The 19,587-nt window shown below is 50.8% G+C and overlaps 1 protein-coding gene across 1 annotated transcript in view; it reads left to right on the forward strand.

Moving 5' to 3' along the window:
* Positions 1 to 19,587, forward strand: part of LOC122363471 — a 173,518-nt gene that overhangs the window by 73,559 nt on the left and 80,372 nt on the right. The window contains exon 4 of the mRNA XM_043332763.1: positions 7,112 to 7,231. Within this exon, the coding sequence (XP_043188698.1) occupies positions 7,112 to 7,231 (120 nt within the window). The remainder of the gene's footprint in view (positions 1 to 7,111; positions 7,232 to 19,587) is intronic.

Raw genomic sequence — 19,587 nt, forward strand, 5'->3', positions numbered from 1 at the left:
TGCAGGTTTCGGGAGGGACCGGTTGCCTTCACGTGTGACGTAGAGGCCATGTACCATAGGGTGCATGTCCCAGAATCGGACTCTGATATGCTGAGGTTTCTCTGGTTTTGTGATGATGATCTGGATGGAGAGGTCGAGGTCTGGAAAATGCGGTCCCACGTGTTTGGGGCCGTATCCAGCAGCAGTGTGGCATCTCTCGCTCTCAGACAGTGCGCAGCAGAGGGAGCTGAGCAGTTTCCCGAGGCAGCAGAGGTATTGGTTCGCAACAGTTACGTTGATGATGTTGCAGTGGCGGTGACATCTGTTGACGATGCCGTTGGACTGGCTCATGATCTGAAGGCCTTGTGTGGTCGCGGTGCCTTCAACATGAGGAAGTTCACTAGCAACAGTGCAGCATTCCTGAAGGAGATCTCTGAAGAAGACAGGGGTAAGAACCTCAAGGACCTCGATCTGGACAAGGATAGGTTGATGACGGAGCGGACTCTAGGACTTAAGTGGGAAGTGAACGGTGATTCATTCTGCTTTGACTTCACTAAGGGGGACAGGCCGGTCTCACGTCGGGGAATCCTGTCCACGGTGAGTTCGATTTTCGATCCGTTGGGGATTATCGCACCAGTGACTTTGGTTGGTAAGGCGCTGTTGCAGAGATTGTGCTCTTTATCTTGCAGCTGGGATGACATGATACCCGATGAGCTCGCTGACGAGTGGGCGCAGTGGCTGTCCGAGGCCAGGCAGCTGGATTCGGTTCGTTTAGACAGGGACATCTCCGGGCCCCCTGGCGTAGTTCTGAGGACGGAGCTGCATATCTTCGCGGATGCAAGTGAGGTGGCTCACGCGGCGGTGGCCTATGTCAGAAGAGAGGTAGAGACGGTGAGTAGTGGCAGGGAGATTTCTGTTGGGTTCGTATTTGGTAAGGCACGAGTGAACCCGATCCGGTGTGTTCAGACAGTTCCTCGGCTGGAGCTCACCGCGGCGACACTCGCCGTAAGGATCAAGCAGTTGTTGATCCGGGAGATGGCCATGGAGCTGGACAGCGTCAGACTGTGGACAGATAGTTTGATAGTTCTTAGCTGGATTAGAAATAGGACCTCTAGACTTAGGACCTTTGTAGCCAATCGGTTGTCACAGATACGTTCAGCCACGGAGGTCGCGGACTGGGCATATGTGCCGTCGAAGTCGAACCCGGCGGATGTTGGGTCTCGGGGCGCCCGACCTGGTACTTTGCGGCCATGGCTGAAGGGACCAGTTTCCCTCTCACAAGACAAGGACAGCTGGCCGGAGGAGCCGTCAGTCGCCGTGGAGTTGCCCGAGGATGAGGTAAAGGTCTCTGCTTGTGTTGGTCAGGTTGGGCTGTCTGATCGGACAGATAGTCCTACTGACTCTCTCGTCAGACATTATTCTTCGTCCTATCGGCTGAAGAAAGCCGTTGCTTGGTTTCGCAGGTTTTGTGATGTCATCAAGTCTGGCGAGTATCGCAGGTACGTTCTCGCCAAGAGACGGGGCCTGAGGGCCAGGGCAGTGGCGCCTGAGCGCAGTCTTACTGTGGCCGATCTGGAGAGTGCAGAGGTGGCCATAGTTCGTCATGTTCAGAGAAGTGCGGTTGATTTCCCGAGTCTCGACGTGGAGGGTCCTGTGAAGGTGAGGCGTGATCATCCGCTGTCGCAGCTGCGCCCGTGCGTTAAGGGTGGTCTGTTGGTAGTCGGAGGCCGTATAGGTGAATCACTTTCGGTTTCAGAGAGGGTAAAGCATCCTGTCATACTGCCTCGTAAACACCATGTGTCTCGTTTGCTTATTCGCGATGCCCATTGCTCTGTGGGGCATCAGGGAAGAGATCACACGTTTTGGAAGCTGCGGGAACGGTATTGGGTCATAGGGGCGAGCGCAGAGATCAGGCAGATGTTGCGTTCATGCGTCGTGTGTCGGCGAGTGAACTCACGCCCGCAGCAGCAGTTGATGGCCGACTTACCGTCAGAGCGTGTGACTCCGGAGACTCCTGCCTTTTCTTATGCAGGATTAGATGTATTTGGGCCGATAGCGGTAAAGTCTGGACGGGGGGAGAGACTTCGGTATGGTCTGATGTGTACCTGTATGGTTACCAGGGGAGTACATGTCGAGTTGCTCGATTCATTACGGTCGGACTCCATGATAAACGCCATCCGTAGAATCGCTGCGCGGCGAGGGCCAGTGAGGTATGTTGTGTCCGATATGGGTACTAACCTAGTCGGTGCAGAGCGAGAGCTTAGGGAGGCGCTGCAGGGTCTTGACAGGGAGCATTTGCAGCGTGCAGCACTCGCCGAGGGGATAGATTGGAAATTTAACCCGCCGACTGGATCTCATTTCGGTGGCTTCACAGAGAGGCAGATACGTACCTTTCGTAAGGTCTGGAACAGTATGCCGGTGCAGGGAAGAGTGGATGAAGAGACGCTCCGTACTCTCTTCTGCGAGGTAGAGGCTATTTTGAATAATCGTCCTCTGACGTATATTTCGACGAGTTCGGGTAATCTTGAGCCGCTGACTCCCGCCCACCTCCTTCTCCTCCGCGCTGGTGGGCATCTGATGGCCGGGGATTATTCCGATGCAGATTCCTTCTCCCGCCGCAGGTGGCGTCAGGTACAATATTTAGCGGGACAGTTTTGGATAAGGTTCAGGGATGAATTTCTGCCCACGTTGCAAAAGAGGCAGAAATGGACGAGCGCCTCGCGGAACGTGACGGATGGGGATGTAGTTTTGCTGGTAGACCCTGATGTTCCACGAGGTCAGTGGAAGATGGGCAGAGTCGTCAGGACGATTCCAGGTAAGGACGGGCTAGTTAGGAAGGCGGTGGTGAAAACCGGCACCTCGTCTTATCTGAGACCTGTGCATAAGTTAGTTTTGATACAGAGTACGGACTTGGAGTGGTAAGTATCGGGGGTGGTGCGCAGGTGTGCCGCCGGTTGTACGGTGAGCGCATTGTCTGTAGGTAGTAAATATGAAGTCAGTTTCCGTTCTCCCTTTGGGGGTTACCATTTTCTCCCGAGTTGGAAGCTGTAGAGTTGTTTCCCCATGTTTTTTTTTTTGCTCACTAAGCTGCGAATGGAGGAGTTGTGTGCGTAGTCAAGGAGCGCTATGATAGGTTTCAGCAGGGCTGAAGGGGGGAGTGTAAGCGCTGTTTAGATGGGCTAAGGGCCGATCACAGCGACCTCTTGGCTGAGGGTTGATCGGTGTAGCTAGGTGTTGAGCAGTGTGTGTTATAGGTGGCAGCACATTACGGATGTTGGCGCTACCTGCCAGTATTTGTTGTTTCTCGTAAGAGTTTCTGCGACAATAAATTTAGTTTGTACCGCGAAATGGTGATATATACATCTTAGCGTCTAAGATGGTTGCGAATTGCGTTTTGTGCATTTGTTTATTGGTCATATCGATAAATATTATTTGGAGCTGCGAGAATAGAGATGTTATCGGAGAATTGTTTGTTCAGATTTATGTATATGCCCTTGGAAATATGTTATCATATTTGGTAAATTTATGTCTGTGAATTTTTAGGACACGGTTAATTTCTTGACGCTCTGGCTGCTCTCGGACGAGGTGTGAAAATCGGAGGTGTTGTCGTCACCCACCTCTTTTCGGTCTTCATTCGTTCTTGGTTCGGTTTGGCGCGCGCGTGATGTCGTTGGGATGTAAGTACAATGAAGTTTCGGTATATTCCGCTCGGATATCATTCATGTAACGTTATCTGGAGTCATGTTTCATGATTGAACTGAGTTTTTTGGGCCTTTCAACCATTATATGACTTTGTATCTGTATTTCTGTTATGTCCTCGTGCGCGGATATCGAAACTGGTGCGCCACGTGTGTCACATGAACTGGTTTGTTGGTACAGGCGGCGTTATGGCTTGAGGCTTGCAGCGAAGCATCTTGGCTTGGACTTGGTTTTGGTTTGGTCGTCGTCTTCAGGCTACGGACGCCAATTTGATGGTAGGTTGGTTATCGTACGCTTTGTCGATTGTGGTTGATTGTTCAACTTTGGAACCAACTACTATGATGATTTATCGCGAGTTTGGCTGTTTCTGGTTCCACTTGTTCTCCCCCCCCCCCCTTTGTCTGGCGTGTGATATTGATTTGCGAGTTGAAAATCTTACGGAGTTCGGTGTTTTTGACAGAAACTTGTGGCAATACACCACTAGTGAGCATCTGGCGTGTGGAGGCTTAGCGTTTGGACGAGACGGCGACTACAGGGGGTTTCGGCGTGGAGGAGAAGGATTTCAGTATCCTGATTCCTGAGGATGGAAACGACGGAATGGAGGAGCACGTTGCTCCGAACCTCCCCTTTACATAGCCGCGAGAGTAGCATTTTTTTCGGTAAAACAATGAACCCTCGCCCGCACATGGGGGGGGGGGGGGTGGTTGCCACCCCCCACCCCCAAGGTAGTGCACTCAACATTTTTAGAGCTAGAAGGCTGATTTTTCGTATAGCTGCTCCTCTGTCCTTTCTTGATGTCCACTGAAAATTTCAAGTTTCTGTGGTTTTTGGTTTCGGAGATATGACCTTGTTTTTCAGGTCATGTCATGACCCAAATGGCCAATTCTCTTAACATCTTGCGTTGGCAATGGGCCTTGTGAGCTTTTCACACCTTGATTTCGGCCTTTTTTGCCAGTCTTACCTCCCACCTATCATGGAACATGTTGTTCGACGAGATACAGATGTCAAGGTCAGGGTCAAGGTCAACCTAGGTCATCTACGATAATTGCGTTTTAGGCAGGCTGAATTTACTTTTTGTGATTTGTTTGACTGCATTTTTGGTAAAAGCTTCTCAGATCATGATTTCATGTAATATGGACACATAAACAATCGGTGCACACACCAGTATACACACAGATACACACAGACATACAAACACATATCATTGACCTTGGCCTAACTTGACCTGAAATGACCTCAGTAGCAAAAACCTGGTCGGGTATAGTGTGACAAAGAGGTTCTAGCTGGCTTGGCACCAGAAAACGGCATCGTCATCGGTATATGATAAGCAGCGCACTTGATATCCAACGGTGACCCAAAACAGCAACATTTTTTAGTTTGACCTGACCTGGTAGGTCCATGACTGACCTGAGAAGGTAAAACTGGGTACCATTGGATTCGTCTCTTCCCAAAGAATCTTTTTGGTCTTTACCGCTAAGCTCTATCTCCAACAGGAACGAAATGGCGCAGGGGGTGGCAACCCCCCCCCCCTCATGTGCGTTCTAGGATGGGACAATGGCATGCGCGGGCGAGGGTTAAGGATCTGTAAGCTTTTTGTCAGCGTGCGAGGCCCTACAACTAGCCACCTTTGTTTTAACATCACGGACGGCACGTATGCCAACCACATGCGGCACACTTGTTTTCATTTGGCCCAATCGCTGTGGAATTTCTCAAACTCCCTGACCGGTCAGTGAGTTTGCAAACTCCATAGTGAATTTGTAAACTCCCTAGTGAGTTTGCAAACTCACTGATGGGTCAGGGAGTTTGCAAACTCGCTAGGGAGTTTGCAAACTCACGGATTTCTCAAACTCCCTGTAACATATATACCTATGCTATAATATGGGTGTTTCAGTGTTCACCCCGTCCGGACGTCTCACAAACATCCTTCATGATTTCTAAGTAAATATTTAAAACAATTAAATACCGTAAACTTGTCAAACAAGTATCAGCACTCACAATGCATGTTTTACCACTTTCTGTCTGGCACAGACAGCTACGGAGCATGCTATCTTCATGCGTCTCAATCTGGCTTCTGAACTGAATGCCTTTTTCTTGATATGTTATGGTTTTGAGATGTAGACGGGTTTCTTCAATATTTTGAGTAATTCCTTTTGTTATCGTGCTCGTAAAAAGCAGCAACTAAGGCTATAGCTTGAGCTGGCCGGGTGCATGTACCCAAAGTTTAAACTTTACGAGCTGCATTTCAATTGCATTATTCCAATGTCTTAGAAACAACAGCGGAGCTATCACTAGGTCGTTACTTCAATAATTTTATCTCAAAATTGTTGCAATATCTTGACAGCAAGTAAATGAAATGATGAGCAGCGAAACGCAGTGTCCCAAAATTTGCTAGTTTTGGATGGGAAGTAACATCCAATTGAAATCAATTTTCCACTTTCATCTTCAATTTTCCTGAACAATTTTTCACTCCCAATTTTACCAATAAAGAGCACTTGCACGTACGTTTGCTGGCTGGCTTTCCTACCTTCATATTGCATTAAATCATCTTATAATGCAGCTCCCACGTTCTCCAACATTTACAAAAAAAAATTGATGATCCCTGTTTCAACTTTTAGTGCCTTTCTTACTGGCAATTTTCCACTCTCAGCCCTCTTTGCAGTGCGGAGTATCTTCCTCTTACACCCAAGCCAAAGTAAAATTTTGGGACGCTGGCGAAACGAAGTTGAAATCTAATCCACTCGATTTTCTCAGCGCGAGAATGTCCTCGCGGAAGTTTACTAGGCCAGTAATCCGCTTTTCAGGAGAATTCTTTAGGCAGGCTTTAGTTTTTCATAGTTTGCTATCACGTTTTCCACAAATAACTTATCCTTCACACATATGTATGGCTCTAAAACAAATAAACGCCCGACAAAACTTTAAATAGAGAGCTATACTTGTTCACAAGCAATACGCACAATTTCCGATAGCGAAGGTGACAAGAATTGACCAATCACGTTGCGTGTTTTCTGCTGGCGCTGAATTGTACCGTGGGCAAAATGCCGTGAATAGAAATGCCGTGGCACGGCATTGGTGAGATTGGGTAAATGGAGTGCCGTGGATCAGCCGCCGTGGTAGGCATCCACGGCATCTGCATCCACGGCATTGGTAAGATTGGGCCCTGGTATCGGCAAAATGGATGTCGTTTTCTTTATGAGTCAATGGTTCTAGCCAGTGAACTCTATGTTCTAGCAGAAAAACATTTTCCATGAAAACGTCATTTTTCGGAGTTTTTGCCCTCTGGAGGATAAACTGCTGACCCTAAGACAAACCTGAGGACTTATCCTAGAAAAGCGTTAAAAGAACCATATCGAGTGAGTTTTTCTGCGCCGCTGTATCTCTATCCATTCACGATGACGAGCTAGCTCACCGTCACCCTCACTCTGCCCATTTACAGGAGCAATGACCCATTTCACCAGCTGTTTCGCGACTTTTCGGCCATGGCGGACACTCAGCGGGCATTTATGCCGGGCAGCCTGACTGAGGAAGAGCCACCGGAGAGCCGCCAACATACCCGGTCAGTGGACAGGTCAGTGCAAGGGTCAGTGCACAGCTGAGTGGCCAGCAGGCTGCCGCTCAATTGGAGGGCTTTTCTCGCAAATTTATATTTGAATGTGATTTTCGGTGTTCCTGTTGGACTACAAGACAATTCGGACAAGAAGTTTGCGATTTAGTGGATATGTAACTTACAAAAGTCGGGCGGCCGCATTTAGCGCGACAAAAATCATTTTAGTGACCTCCGACAACAATATACAACGATGCTTTTTAACAAAAAATGACTGGGACATTCAGCAATACCAAAATTAGCTTGCTGGCATCATGTCATTAACGCTAAAATGAGCGAGACTTTGGAAAATGTTTACCATCCACCACGTGCCGGCCAATCTGCTATGTTCAATGCGCTGTGTTCGTAGCTTTATCACATAGGCGGCGGAACGGGGAGAGCACTGGGGCACCGTGCCCCCTTTGATTTTGGCATTTTAGCATTAGCCCTATGGGCTTTGCATGGAAAGAATGGGACCAAAAGTTGGCAGTGCCCTCCCCCCCCTTAATTGAATGTGTTCCGCCACTACTGCCTTATCAAATAGAAACTATCCGGCAGTAAGCCTATGTTTTGAAGTTTTGCGATGACCAAGGGCATAATCAACACAGAGTTTTGCATAATACCTCTGCGCAATATCTACATGCATTTTTTTATGAGAGGTTACGAACGATGCTTCCTAAAATCCGGCTTTTCTTTTCAAGCAGCCCTAAGTTAAAGGTCCCACGGAGACGGAATCCCACGCCGTAGTTCTGTTTTATAGTTAAATATAGGTAAGTGTTAACCTTAAAGTTGCGAATAAATTTAGCTGATACGTCCTACGATCTTCGGAATTATAACCATTTTTGTTCGACGCGTACGGTTCTCCAGGGTATTAGTCGTTGGTCGCTCGGCGAGCGGGAGGGCAACCAGTTCCGCCCCTGTATCGCGTGACCCCTTGCTCCGCCCAGTTACGCACGAGCGTACTCCACGCCGCGTAGTAGCGTGGGGAGGGGAGGGTTAGAATGGTGGCATGTGTAGAGGCTAGAACCGGTTTCCACCGCCATGCCACCGCCCAGCGACATGGAGCGGGGTCAGTGACCAGGGCGCAGGGAAAGGTCAGAGGTCAGCTATAACGTAGAGCTTTGTGTCTCCCTCCCCTCCGCGTGTAACGACCGCACGACAGCGGCCGGCCGCCAATCAGGCTTGACATGTCAAGGTCACCCGCAGTCAACGGGCTCAGAGGGTTGGTCGAGTGCGTGTCCGACGTCCGTGGCTGACGACAGTCTCGACCATGTGCTATGGTGCCGATAGACTAGCGTGGGTAATAAGTTTTTGTTCGGTGCATATGGCTGCTGGGGTGTGTCATCTTGATATGATGCTTTGTAACCGTATGATACGCTTAAAACCTCGCTGGCAGTGGCCGAGAGGAGAGGGGGGGGAGGCGGGTGCCGCCTCCACATGTTTATTTTTGTTGATAGCTGCGAGAGCTGAAATTTGGCAAGAAAATTGACCTTTGATTCAAGCTGAATTTTTATGACAGCAGCTGTATTTTCACCCTCGCCCATATTGGTGCTTTGCCAGCGTCCATCGTAAAGGGGGGAGGAAGGTCCGTTGGACCCCTTTGCCGTTCAGCCCCTGATCGAGCTAGAGCTTCGCGGAAAAAGAGCGTGTTGCCCGTGACGAGAGCAGGCCGATGATACCCAATTTTAAGGTCCTAGGTCATTGGTTGACAGGTCAATATAACTCAAAGTTCGGGGAATCGGGACCTGTTAGAGCTTCGTAAAGTGGAGCTGTTATAAGGTTTTGCGGGGTGCTGATCACGAATTTCAAGTTAGTTTTGGATCACAGATGATGTTTTCGTGCATTTAGGCCAGGTCGGGTCAGGTCAGGTCAGGTCACATGTTACGAGGGAACCAAAACTACTTCTTAAATGTTCAAACGGTTTTTAAATGCGAAATCAACTCCAAAATCTACCCTAGAAACATGTAGAACTCGAAAGAGTGAACAAAGGTCATCAAAGGTCAGTGACCTGACTGACCTTCACGTGACCTTGATACCCACTAGAATCCATGGGATCAACATCCTTTCGCATGTTTGATCGCTTAAAGCCACAAAAAGACAATAAAACGCGCTCTTCTCGAAATACGCCAAAACGCAATTCCGGCCAAACATGGTCTCGGAAAACAGGTCACAAGTCAAAGGTCTTTTGAGTCAGTATCATACAAATTATAGGATAGGCGTAATATTGATTAACTCGAGGGTACTGGAAGTTTCGTCGCAATCAGTCGCTTTTTGCGCGAGTTATTTGCGTAAAACTGAGGTTAGGAGGTCTGTTCGACACCCTCCTACAAGTGCGAGGGTTAAGGTCAGGCCGTTGACCAATGACGTCAAAAGAAAACCTCTGTAAGGTCCCAAAATGTCGCGACGTCGCAGCACCCTTCGTGCCAGGGGACTTTTCAACGGGGAATGAAGCTTATATGATCTAGAACTATCTCCCAGAGGCCTCACAACTTGCATGTAGCTATCTCGTATTTTTCTCAAGAGTCACCTGAAGTCAGGTCGGTCACGCAACCTCACGATTATTAATCAATTGGGAAATATGAAAGCTGTTATTTTGGCGCCGGGAGCCATCTAAAGCTGTCTCAAGCGCATTAATTCGCAATTTTATACAATCTTTGCAAGCCCCAGCGGCCAGCATTCACTTTTCCATTCTTAAAGTTAGGCGACTTCATTTATGACGTCACTAAGGTCACAGGAGTTTTCACCAAAAAGTCCCGATCAAATTGAGCTAGCGAGTCGGGAAGCCACCAGTGGACTTGTGAGGACCTACCGAATCTAAGAAGCGATATGACCTCCTTTGGCCAGCTTCGTGGCCTGAGTGGCTCTGCCCTGACCATGACCTGATGTGAACACCTTAAATTGACCTCAACAAAAACAAAGCGTATACTATTCGACGCGCTTGAGCATGCAAAACTCGATGGCGCCATTATCTTGGCTCTGCAACCACTTATGGTGGTTGTTTACCAAAAACCGATCCCGCGATTTGGAGCACTTATACTGACCTCAGAGTTTATCGGTTGACCTGAGACATTCAACTCGGGTACCAGTTGCTGCATCTCATACGACGCACGCGCTCAGTTTTATCCGCAAGGCGCTAGCTCAATTAGGGGCAAAAAGACGGAGAGGGGTCGTAATCCCCCCCCTCGGCCGGGGTATATGCAGAAAACCCAAAATTCCGTTGAGGATTAAGCACTGAAGTGATATATTATGATGCAAGAAGGTATAGGTCAAAACGATTATGCACACGAGCGGGTGTGAATAAAATTGTGTTTGAGGTATGCCCTTTTTTACTATACATTCGATTTGCTTTAGTTATTGGTAAGAACAGATACAACCAAGAAGAGCGCCCCTGAAGAAAATGTGGCGCACCGGACGGGTGCGGTTAAGGTCTAAGGTCAGTCGGGGACCTCTAAGTTCGGATCAAGCGCTGCATGTTTATAGGGGTAAAAAATGGTGACAAAAAAGCATCCCGATTTTGGCAGCATCGTCATGCTTTGTCACGGCACTCATCCACTCCCTCGGCCGAAATATTATTTCCTTTTTGTATGAGTTCTTGCATAATCCCGCCCATTATGCTGCATGTTGTTTGCCATGAAAAAAAAAACAATGCATGTTCAGCTACGTTCTACGCAGTACGCACTAACCTAACCAGAAACCACCATCCCATCATCCACCACTAGCCACCATCCCGTTCTGTGCTCCCTTCCACCACACACGAATCAGCCGAGATACCAGTCAGTCGGGCTAGCGCTATCCTATCCTCCCTTCCTGACTGCACAGCGCTAAAACCCAGAGCCGAGACTTCCCGAGCGCGACCTCCGACCCCGCGCGGTCCGAAGGGTCGACCGATGCCTAAGGGCGCGCCGCGCGCCGGCCACCCGGATAGCCTCTGCCGAGTCTCCCTTTCATACACCGTTTACTACGCGCTCGATTCATTCATGATTCTGTGTTTCCGCGGTCCTGTCGTTAGATGGCTCTACTGATGTCATAGGCGATCCCAGGAAGATTGCGGCCAGAATACCCCAAACGGCAGAAAATGAGGTTTTTGGTGAATATCTCGGAAAGTATTCGGCATACATCGATGCCATTTCACAGTCTCGTGGTAAATGTGCATACACATAATGCGGGTTGAGACTTATGCATTTGAACATTATATAGGACCAGATATGTCCGAAAAAGCAAAACCAACAAGACTTTTACTGGAGAACCGTACATATGACCCGGCCGCCCGCGCACCGAGGCACGCGGGCGGCCGGGCACCTCGGGCGATACGAGTCATGTCGCTGACCCCACGAGTAGGTATAAAAAAGCATGACAAACAAAATGGCTATCTAAAAATTTCGAAAATATAAAAATCCCTTGATCAGAGATCTAGGTGTAGAGGTTGTTGATTATAGTTATAGTGAGCCGGTCGGTTGGCCGGCTGGCGGCGCGCTGGCCGCCGAGTTGGGTCTTGGTGTGCGCCGCGGGCGCTAGTCACGTGACCGTGACTGGCCCGAGGCCGGGCCGCTGATGCGGCCGGCAGTCTGGTCTGAGGCGGTGACCGGTGCGGACCGGTGCCCTGGTGCTTACGTGCTACTTACGTGCTTACCTGCCGAGACGTATAATATAAGTGAATACGTGACATCTTACAGTGGTGGCAGCGATTTCGTTCTCGCGCTTTTCGGACTGTGTTGCCGGACGATTGTGTGCGCCGCCTGACACCTTCACGGCGGTGTGCAAGTGCGAGGCCGTGTTTTTGCTGCAGCGGCGCTACCACCTCGGCTCGGCCACTGTCGACGCTACTACCGTGCAGTGTGCACGCTGCTGGCGTCCTCGTCTGGTTAGTGACGCTCGTCTGCTGGCGTCCTCGTCTGGTTAGTGACGCTCGTCTGCTGGCGTCCTCGTCTGGTGACGCTCGTCTGCTGGCGTCCTCGTCTGGTGACGCTCGTCTGCTGACGTCCTCGTCTTGAGACGCTCGTCTGCTGGCGTCCTCGTCTGGTGACGCTCGTCTGCTGGCGTCCTCGTCTTGAGACGCTCGTCTGCTGGCGTCCTCGTCTGGTGACGCTCGTCTGCTGGCGTCCTCGTCTGGTGACGCTCGTCTGCTGGCGTCCTCGTCTGGTGACGCTCGTCTGCTGGCGTCCTCGTCTGGTGACGCTCGTCTGCTGGCGTCCTCGTCTGGTGACGCTCGTCTGCTGGCGTCCTCGTCTGGTGACGCTCGTCTGCTGGCGTCCTCGTCTGGTGACGCTCGTCTGCTGGCGTCCTCGTCTGGTGACGCTCGTCTGCTGGCGTCCTCGTCTGGTGACGCTCGTCTGCTGGCGTCCTCGTCTGGTGACGCTCGTCTGCTGGCGTCCTCGTCTGGTGACGCTCGTCTGCTGACGTCCTCGTCTGGTGACGCTCGTCTGCTGGCGTCCTCGTCTGGTGACGCTCGTCTGCTGATGTCCTCGTCTGGTGCGCTGGCCTGCTGGCGCCTGCGCTGCTGACAGCTGCGCTGCTGGCGTGCGGATCTGCTGACGTCTGCGCTGTTCCTGGCCAGCCATCCATCACCTTGATAAAGCTAAGTCCTTACTGATATCTATTTTTACTTGTGTGTTTGTGTCTGTTTGTGTAGGATAACTTTCAGTGACTGCCGGTGTCTACTTGCATATATCATGCCAAATTCTGAGAACATGAAGGAGGAAGGTGTCCTGCGGGATACAGAGGTTGGGGTGACTGCGTCGAGTGTGGGGACGATAGGACAAGCGGTGTGTCCTGTGGGGCCCCCAATGTCGAGTCCAAAATATGGCGGGGATGGCTCATTTTCGCGATTTGTTGCAGACTTTGACACATTTGCATCAATGTATTCATGGAATGATGAGTTCAAACTCCGTTTCCTCCCGCTCTGCCTGACGGGAGTGGCAAGGGATGCTTTTGATTCCCTGTCGGAGACCCAACGAGTCACGTTTCAGTCGGCTATCATAGCCCTTCGTGACTTGTTCGCCGGACCAAATTCACTGGATGCGCACGCTGAGCTGAGTAAACTGCGGTTCGACCCTCGCGGGTCCTTGGATTCATTTGTGATACGGTTCAATTTGCTGGCTAAGCGGGCATTTCCTGGGCAGGAAGTTGATGCAGTTCGCTTCAACTACTTTTTGTCTGCCTTGCCCGAATTGTACCAGACCGAGATCATTTCGGTAGGAATAACGTCTTTCTCTGGCGCTGTTGAGAGGACTCGCAATATGTGTCGGGCTGAGCGGAGGCGTGCAGCGGCAGCCGGTGGAGCAGAGGTTGAGGCTGCCGCGGTGCGGCGGGTTGATTCACGGGAGTCGCGAGAGGCGGAGACTGAGCCAGTCACTCGGTCGATGCTGAGTCAAATTTTGGACCGCATTACAGAGTTGGAGAGGGAGGTTAAACAGGGTCAATCTCGGGCGGGTACTGGGTCGCTGGGTCGTCCTGCTGCAGTCAGAGGCAGGTCAGCGGGACAGCCGATCCGTGCGTGCTTTGTATGTGGCTTAACAGGTCATTTGGCCGCGGCTTGTCGGAGTCGGGATAAGGCATGCTATCGTTGTGGCAGGGTGGGGCACTTGGCGGCGGTGTGTGTCTCCCGGTCGGGAAACGCCGCAGGGGATCCAGGCGCAGGGCCCGACAGCCGGGGTCCCCAGACAAGCTAACTTTAGTGGGGTCAGCGGCCCGGGAGGTTAATGTGGTAGCAGATGTTCCCGGTCCCAGCAGGGAAGGTGTAGAGTCGATGCCAGAACCGTTGCCTTCCGTGCCCTTAAATGACGACCTTTCATTTGAGGCTGCAGTGGCTGGTGTACCCTGTAAATGCCTGTTAGACACGGGGTCGTCCATCAGTATCCTTCACAAATCTGTGTTTGACACGTTACCGCGTGTTAAACTGTGCCAGACAGCAACTCGTGCCAAAACTGCCTCGCAGAGTCCCCTTCCATTGCTTGGGAGGGCTGTGGTGTCTGTTCAGATAGGTCCGGTGAGTCGTGCTGTCCCTGTGTACGTGTCTGACAGCACAGAGGTGCCGTGCATTTTTGGAGTAGATTTCCTGAAGTGTTTCCAGCCATGTGTAATTGACCTGCGGCGCAGATGCCTCGAGTTGTCCGGGTCAGAGTCTGTGAGAACAGTTGCAGCAGAGATGACGTCAGTGGGCACTGTGGTGTTGGGAAAAAATGTGGTGGTGCCTCCAGGTTGTGAAATGATTGTACAAGGGCACGTACACAACTGTGATTTTCAGGGGCAGGCGGTTGCTGAGCCAGAGTGTGATCGAGCTGGTGTTGAAGTGGTGCGAAGTATCGTTGAAGTGTCTGGTACGTCTGTTCCTTTGGTCATACGCAACACCTCTGATAATTATGTAACCGTGGCTAAGCATGACAAATTAGCAAATTTGGATGTCGAGTTCCAGGAAGCTTCGCTGGAAATGCAGCTAGAGGAGGGCCAACAATCGGTTGATTTTGACAAGTTGGTTGATTTACAGCACTCAAATTTGACAGAGTCTCAGAAACACGCTCTGTTCCAGGTATTGAGAAAATACGAAAACATGTTTGACGGTCACGTGGGCCTCACCGATGTAGTGATGCATGAAATTGACACTGGTGACCACACTCCGATTCGCCAAAGTCATCGCCGCATTCCCCCTCACTTACACGATACTGTGAAGGCACAGTTGGATGAATTGGTCAGTCAGGGAATTTTGGAAAAATCCGACAGCGGCTGGTCGTCCCCGATTTGTTTAGTGAGAAAAAAGTCCGGAGAGATTCGCATATGTGCAGATTTGCGTAAGCTGAACGCTGTCACACGCCTCCCCGCGTACCCTGTGGCTCGTGTGGACGACACACTGGAGGCCTTGGCTGGCTCTTCTGTTTTCTGTGTCTTGGACATGAACTCTGCCTACCACCAGATGCCTATCAGGCCTGAGGACCGAGATAAAACTACGATTACAACACCATTTTCGAATTACAGGTACACCAGAGTTTGTTTTGGTCTCAGTTCAGCCCCATTTACCTGTGCTAAAATGTTGGATATTGTGCTTGGTGATTTACGGCCTCAGACCTGTGTGAATTATTTTGACGATATTGTCGTTCATGGTGCTGCATTCACAGATGTGCTAGAGAAGCTGGATGCGGTCCTGTCTCGTCTGTCTGCCGCCGGGCTGACGTTGAACTTGTCAAAATGCAAATTTTTCAGAGACCAAGTGACGTTTCTGGGGAACCGAGTGTCCCGTGAAGGACTGTGCCCAGACCCTGACAAGGTGGCCACGATATGTGCGTGGCCTGAGCCGCGGACAGCGAAGGAGCTCTCCAGTTTCCTGGGCCTCGCTTCATTCTGTAGGAAATTTGTGAAAGATTTTTCAGAGATTGCCGCGCCCCTGTTTGAGATTTCCAGCCCGGATAACTTTCAATGGACTGACGGGGCCCAGGTGGCGTTCGATCAGCTTAAGACAGCACTGGCCTCGGCACCAGTTGTCGCGCTCCCCCGCTTTGGACCCGATGCAGGTGACTTTACGCTAGATTGTGACGCCAGTGATGTAGGGATAGGGGCAGTGCTGATGCAGCAGTAGAATGGGTTAGATCGTATCATTGCGTTTGGAAGCCAACGCCTGTCAAAATCTCAAAGGAATTATTCCACCACCAAGAAGGAACTGTTAGCTTGTGTTGTATTTGTCCAACATTTTTCGCATTATTTGCAGGGGAAAAAGTTCAAACTACGCACTGATCACAGCAGTCTGCAATGGCTGATGAATTTCAGAAACCCTTCTGGCATGTTGGCTCGCTGGTTGGACATATTGGGTGGCTTCTCTTTTGAGATTATTTACAGACCTGGTTCGGAGAATGGAGCTGCAGATGCGTTGAGCAGGAGGCCGTCTGACGCTGTGGACGCCGGCTGTCAGACCGAGGAAGTGTCAGCTGCCAGGTGTGACCGAATCACGAGCAATGACTGGTCGTTAAGTTACATTCAGGCGGAGCAGAGCAGAGACGCAGGTATCGCGGAGATCACCTGTCATTTGTCAGCGGGCCGGCGTCCGACGCGGCGTCAGGTGTCCGTCAGCGCCCGTCCGCTGCTGCGACAGTGGCCGCGCTTGCGGCTGGTGGAGGGTGTCCTGTTCAGGGTCTACAGGCGGCGCCCGCGGGGTGATGACCGACTTCAGGTGGTGATTCCTCCTCAGCTGGTTTCTGGCGTGCTGATGTCACTGCATGCCGGCTCTACGGGTGGACACTTTAGCAGGGAGAAACTCCTCTCACAGGTGCGGCTGCGGTTCTGGTGGCCCACAGTGACAGCTGACGTGAATGCATATTGTCGAGGATGCGAGCGATGCTGTTCAGCCAACGCTCCTGTCCCGCAGCCGTGCGCTCCGATGGGGGAATTGAGATCGTCTGAACCGTGGGAAACGGTGTCCATTGATTTTCTCACGAACTTGCCTCCCACAGCACGCGGCAACAAGCATCTCTTAGTTTGTACTGACCATTTTACCCGTTTCTGTGACGTGTTTGCATTGCCTGATATGTCTGCGACGACCGTTGCTACAACCTTGGTGGAAGGTCTCTTCTCGCGATTCGGCTGTCCAAAATATTTACACTCAGATTGTGCCGCGAACTTTCGCAGCCAGGTTGTGAGCGAGGTGTGTCGCCTAATGGGCATTAAGAAAACCAACACGTCAACTTCACACCCTCAGGGAGATGGTAAATGCGAGAGAATGATGCGCACAATTTTGGGCATGCTGTCGAAATATCTTGATGACAATCATGACACGTGGGATGAGCACTTACCTCTGCTCATGATGGGATATAGAGCACAAGTACACAAATCGCTGGGGTATAGTCCATTCTTTCTCGTGTTTGGACGTGAGCCGAGACTTCCAATTGATGTTGAGATAGACGTGCCCCGTACTTTTAAATCTGCCTCCATCACAGCGTATGTTGATCATTTGTGTGCGGGTCTCCGGAACGCGTATCAGGCTGCCATTCGCCAGTCTGACCGGAGTAATGCTCGCAACAAACGCTTGTATGAGCGCAGATTGAATGAGTTCACGTACCGCCCAGGTGACCCGGTGTACGTGCTTAAGCGTGCGGCCAGCAGAGGCGAATATTACAAGTTCGCACGTCCTTGGAAGTCAGCAACGGTTGTATCTCAAGTAGGTGACCTCAATTTCAGGATCCGGATGGAGGACGGCGGGAAAATGTTGCTGGTACACCACAACCGGCTGAAACCGCGCCCTCTTCACAGATCGGATATACCAGAACAGGACGAGAGCGGGGAGAATGGGTCTGAGGATGTCCCGTGTCCCGTGCCGGGGCCGGTACCCCAGTCCCGTTCTGTGGGGGGTCCCGTGCAAAGTGAGCATTCCCGTGACACTGACGCGACTGTGAGTTCCGCAGCCGGTGGTGATCGGACTGATGTGTGCACGGCGGAGTCCGCCCGGGGTGAACGCGGTCCCGCAGGAACAATTGTGTCCGATTCACATTCCAGTGACGTCGGGCCCGTGTCTCGCTCCCTGTCTGATTCGACTGCTGATGTGGCGGCGTCACTGTCTGATTCACATGTTGGTAGCGGGACATCATGTCCTCATTTGTCTGCTGGTGATGTGACGTCATTGTCTGATTCACTGAGTGGTACGGCGCCAGTTCGGGACCCCTTGTCTGATGCACCTCCCGCTGGTGTGGCGGGACCACCTGCGTCTGATGAGCTTCCCCTACGTGGGGAAGGGGTGGCTAGCCCTGAGCGGGTGCCGCGTCGGTCGCAGAGGGTCAGGGTACCTCCAGATAGATATGGATTCCCTCATGTAATGCGGCTGATTCAGCTCGACGGCTGTTTTTGATTGATTTGCATTCACGAAGTTACTTTGCCCAAGCCTATAGTCTGTAAGTTAGATATAAGTTGACGAGTGTCGCTGCACGCCTGCCGTTGCCGCCCTTCATGCATTGCACGAACGACGCAGTGAGTCAGGATAAAGAGCCGGGTTCAGAGTTCAGGCCTGGTTCGAGCCGCAGTTGGAATGGTTTCAAGCCCAGCGTGTGTGTTGTGGATGGTCTGATCGTTACGAGCTGACTACATCAGTTGTTCGTTTTATGTGTCTTGGGAAAGCAACAAATCGCTAATGTTTAATTTCTGTGTCCCCAGGGCTGGGTGGCAGTGAATGGCCCGTCTCAGGACTGGACATTAGACTGGACTGGCAGGAGAACGGACAGTGGCGGCGCGATGTGGCGCAACACGGTGGTGCCGACACGCCGCTCGGTGTGATCAATAGTGAGCCGTGCGCAGAGCTTCACTGTGTATCGAGTGTGGGGCGCTTGAATGGTGCTGTTGTGTACAGTGTAGCTACGTTGGTGAGACGTCTATACGCCCCACGTTAGTGATATCCCGTTGATGGGAGTGCTGTGGCGGGATTGGCGAGTTTGCCGTGGAATGTTCCGAGCTCACGTTCTCAGTGTTTCAATTGTAGGGAGGGAGGGATGTAGAGGTTGTTGATTATAGTTATAGTGAGCCGGTCGGTTGGCCGGCTGGCGGCGCGCTGGCCGCCGAGTTGGGTCTTGGTGTGCGCCGCGGGCGCTAGTCACGTGACCGTGACTGGCCCGAGGTCGGGCCGCTGATGCGGCCGGCAGTCTGGTCTGAGGCGGTGACCGGTGCGGACCGGTGCCCTGGTGCTTACGTGCTACTTACGTGCTTACCTGCCGAGACGTATAATATAAGTGAATACGTGACATCTTACATAGGGATTTTCCTACTCAAAATTTAGATTTCTTGAGATGTTTTGAAATATGGAGCAATTAAAAAAAAAAAACGGAATATATGTCAGAGAACTAACTCCATGCGGGCCTTACACATGCCAAAAATTAACAAAATGTCTCTAAAACTGCCAGAGATATTGCCATTTGAATGACTGGAAAAGTAGCGATTGTTCTTACGACGTTACAATATTTTTAGTAATTGTGCTTAAAAGCAGGCAGGAGTAATATTTATGATACTTATTAACCTCTCCCTTACTTAATATGATCTTTTAAGTGATTGAACTACCTTTTACGCAAAAAAAAAATGTTTTTGGTTGTAAACCGGTACAATTTGACCTTATTTGACTTTCCTGTGGCGTTATAAGTCCAAGAAAAATGGTCAATGAGGTTTCTATGGCTGCATATATATGACATGTCTTCATAAAGGCTCGAATATTTATAATTTAACATACCTTTCCTTACGATTCACAAAAGTCATATGATTGGTGGAGGCTGACCTCTGTTGTGAAGTCACCGGTCATCATCCATTCAGGTGACTATCCACATGCCAGATCTATCATACACATATCATACACATATCCAGACTCATTTTGGAAA

Source organism: Amphibalanus amphitrite, unplaced genomic scaffold, assembly GCF_019059575.1.
Source record: "Amphibalanus amphitrite isolate SeventyFive unplaced genomic scaffold, NRLGWU_Aamphi_draft 000622F_arrow, whole genome shotgun sequence".
NCBI lineage: Eukaryota > Metazoa > Arthropoda > Thecostraca > Balanomorpha > Balanidae > Amphibalanus > Amphibalanus amphitrite.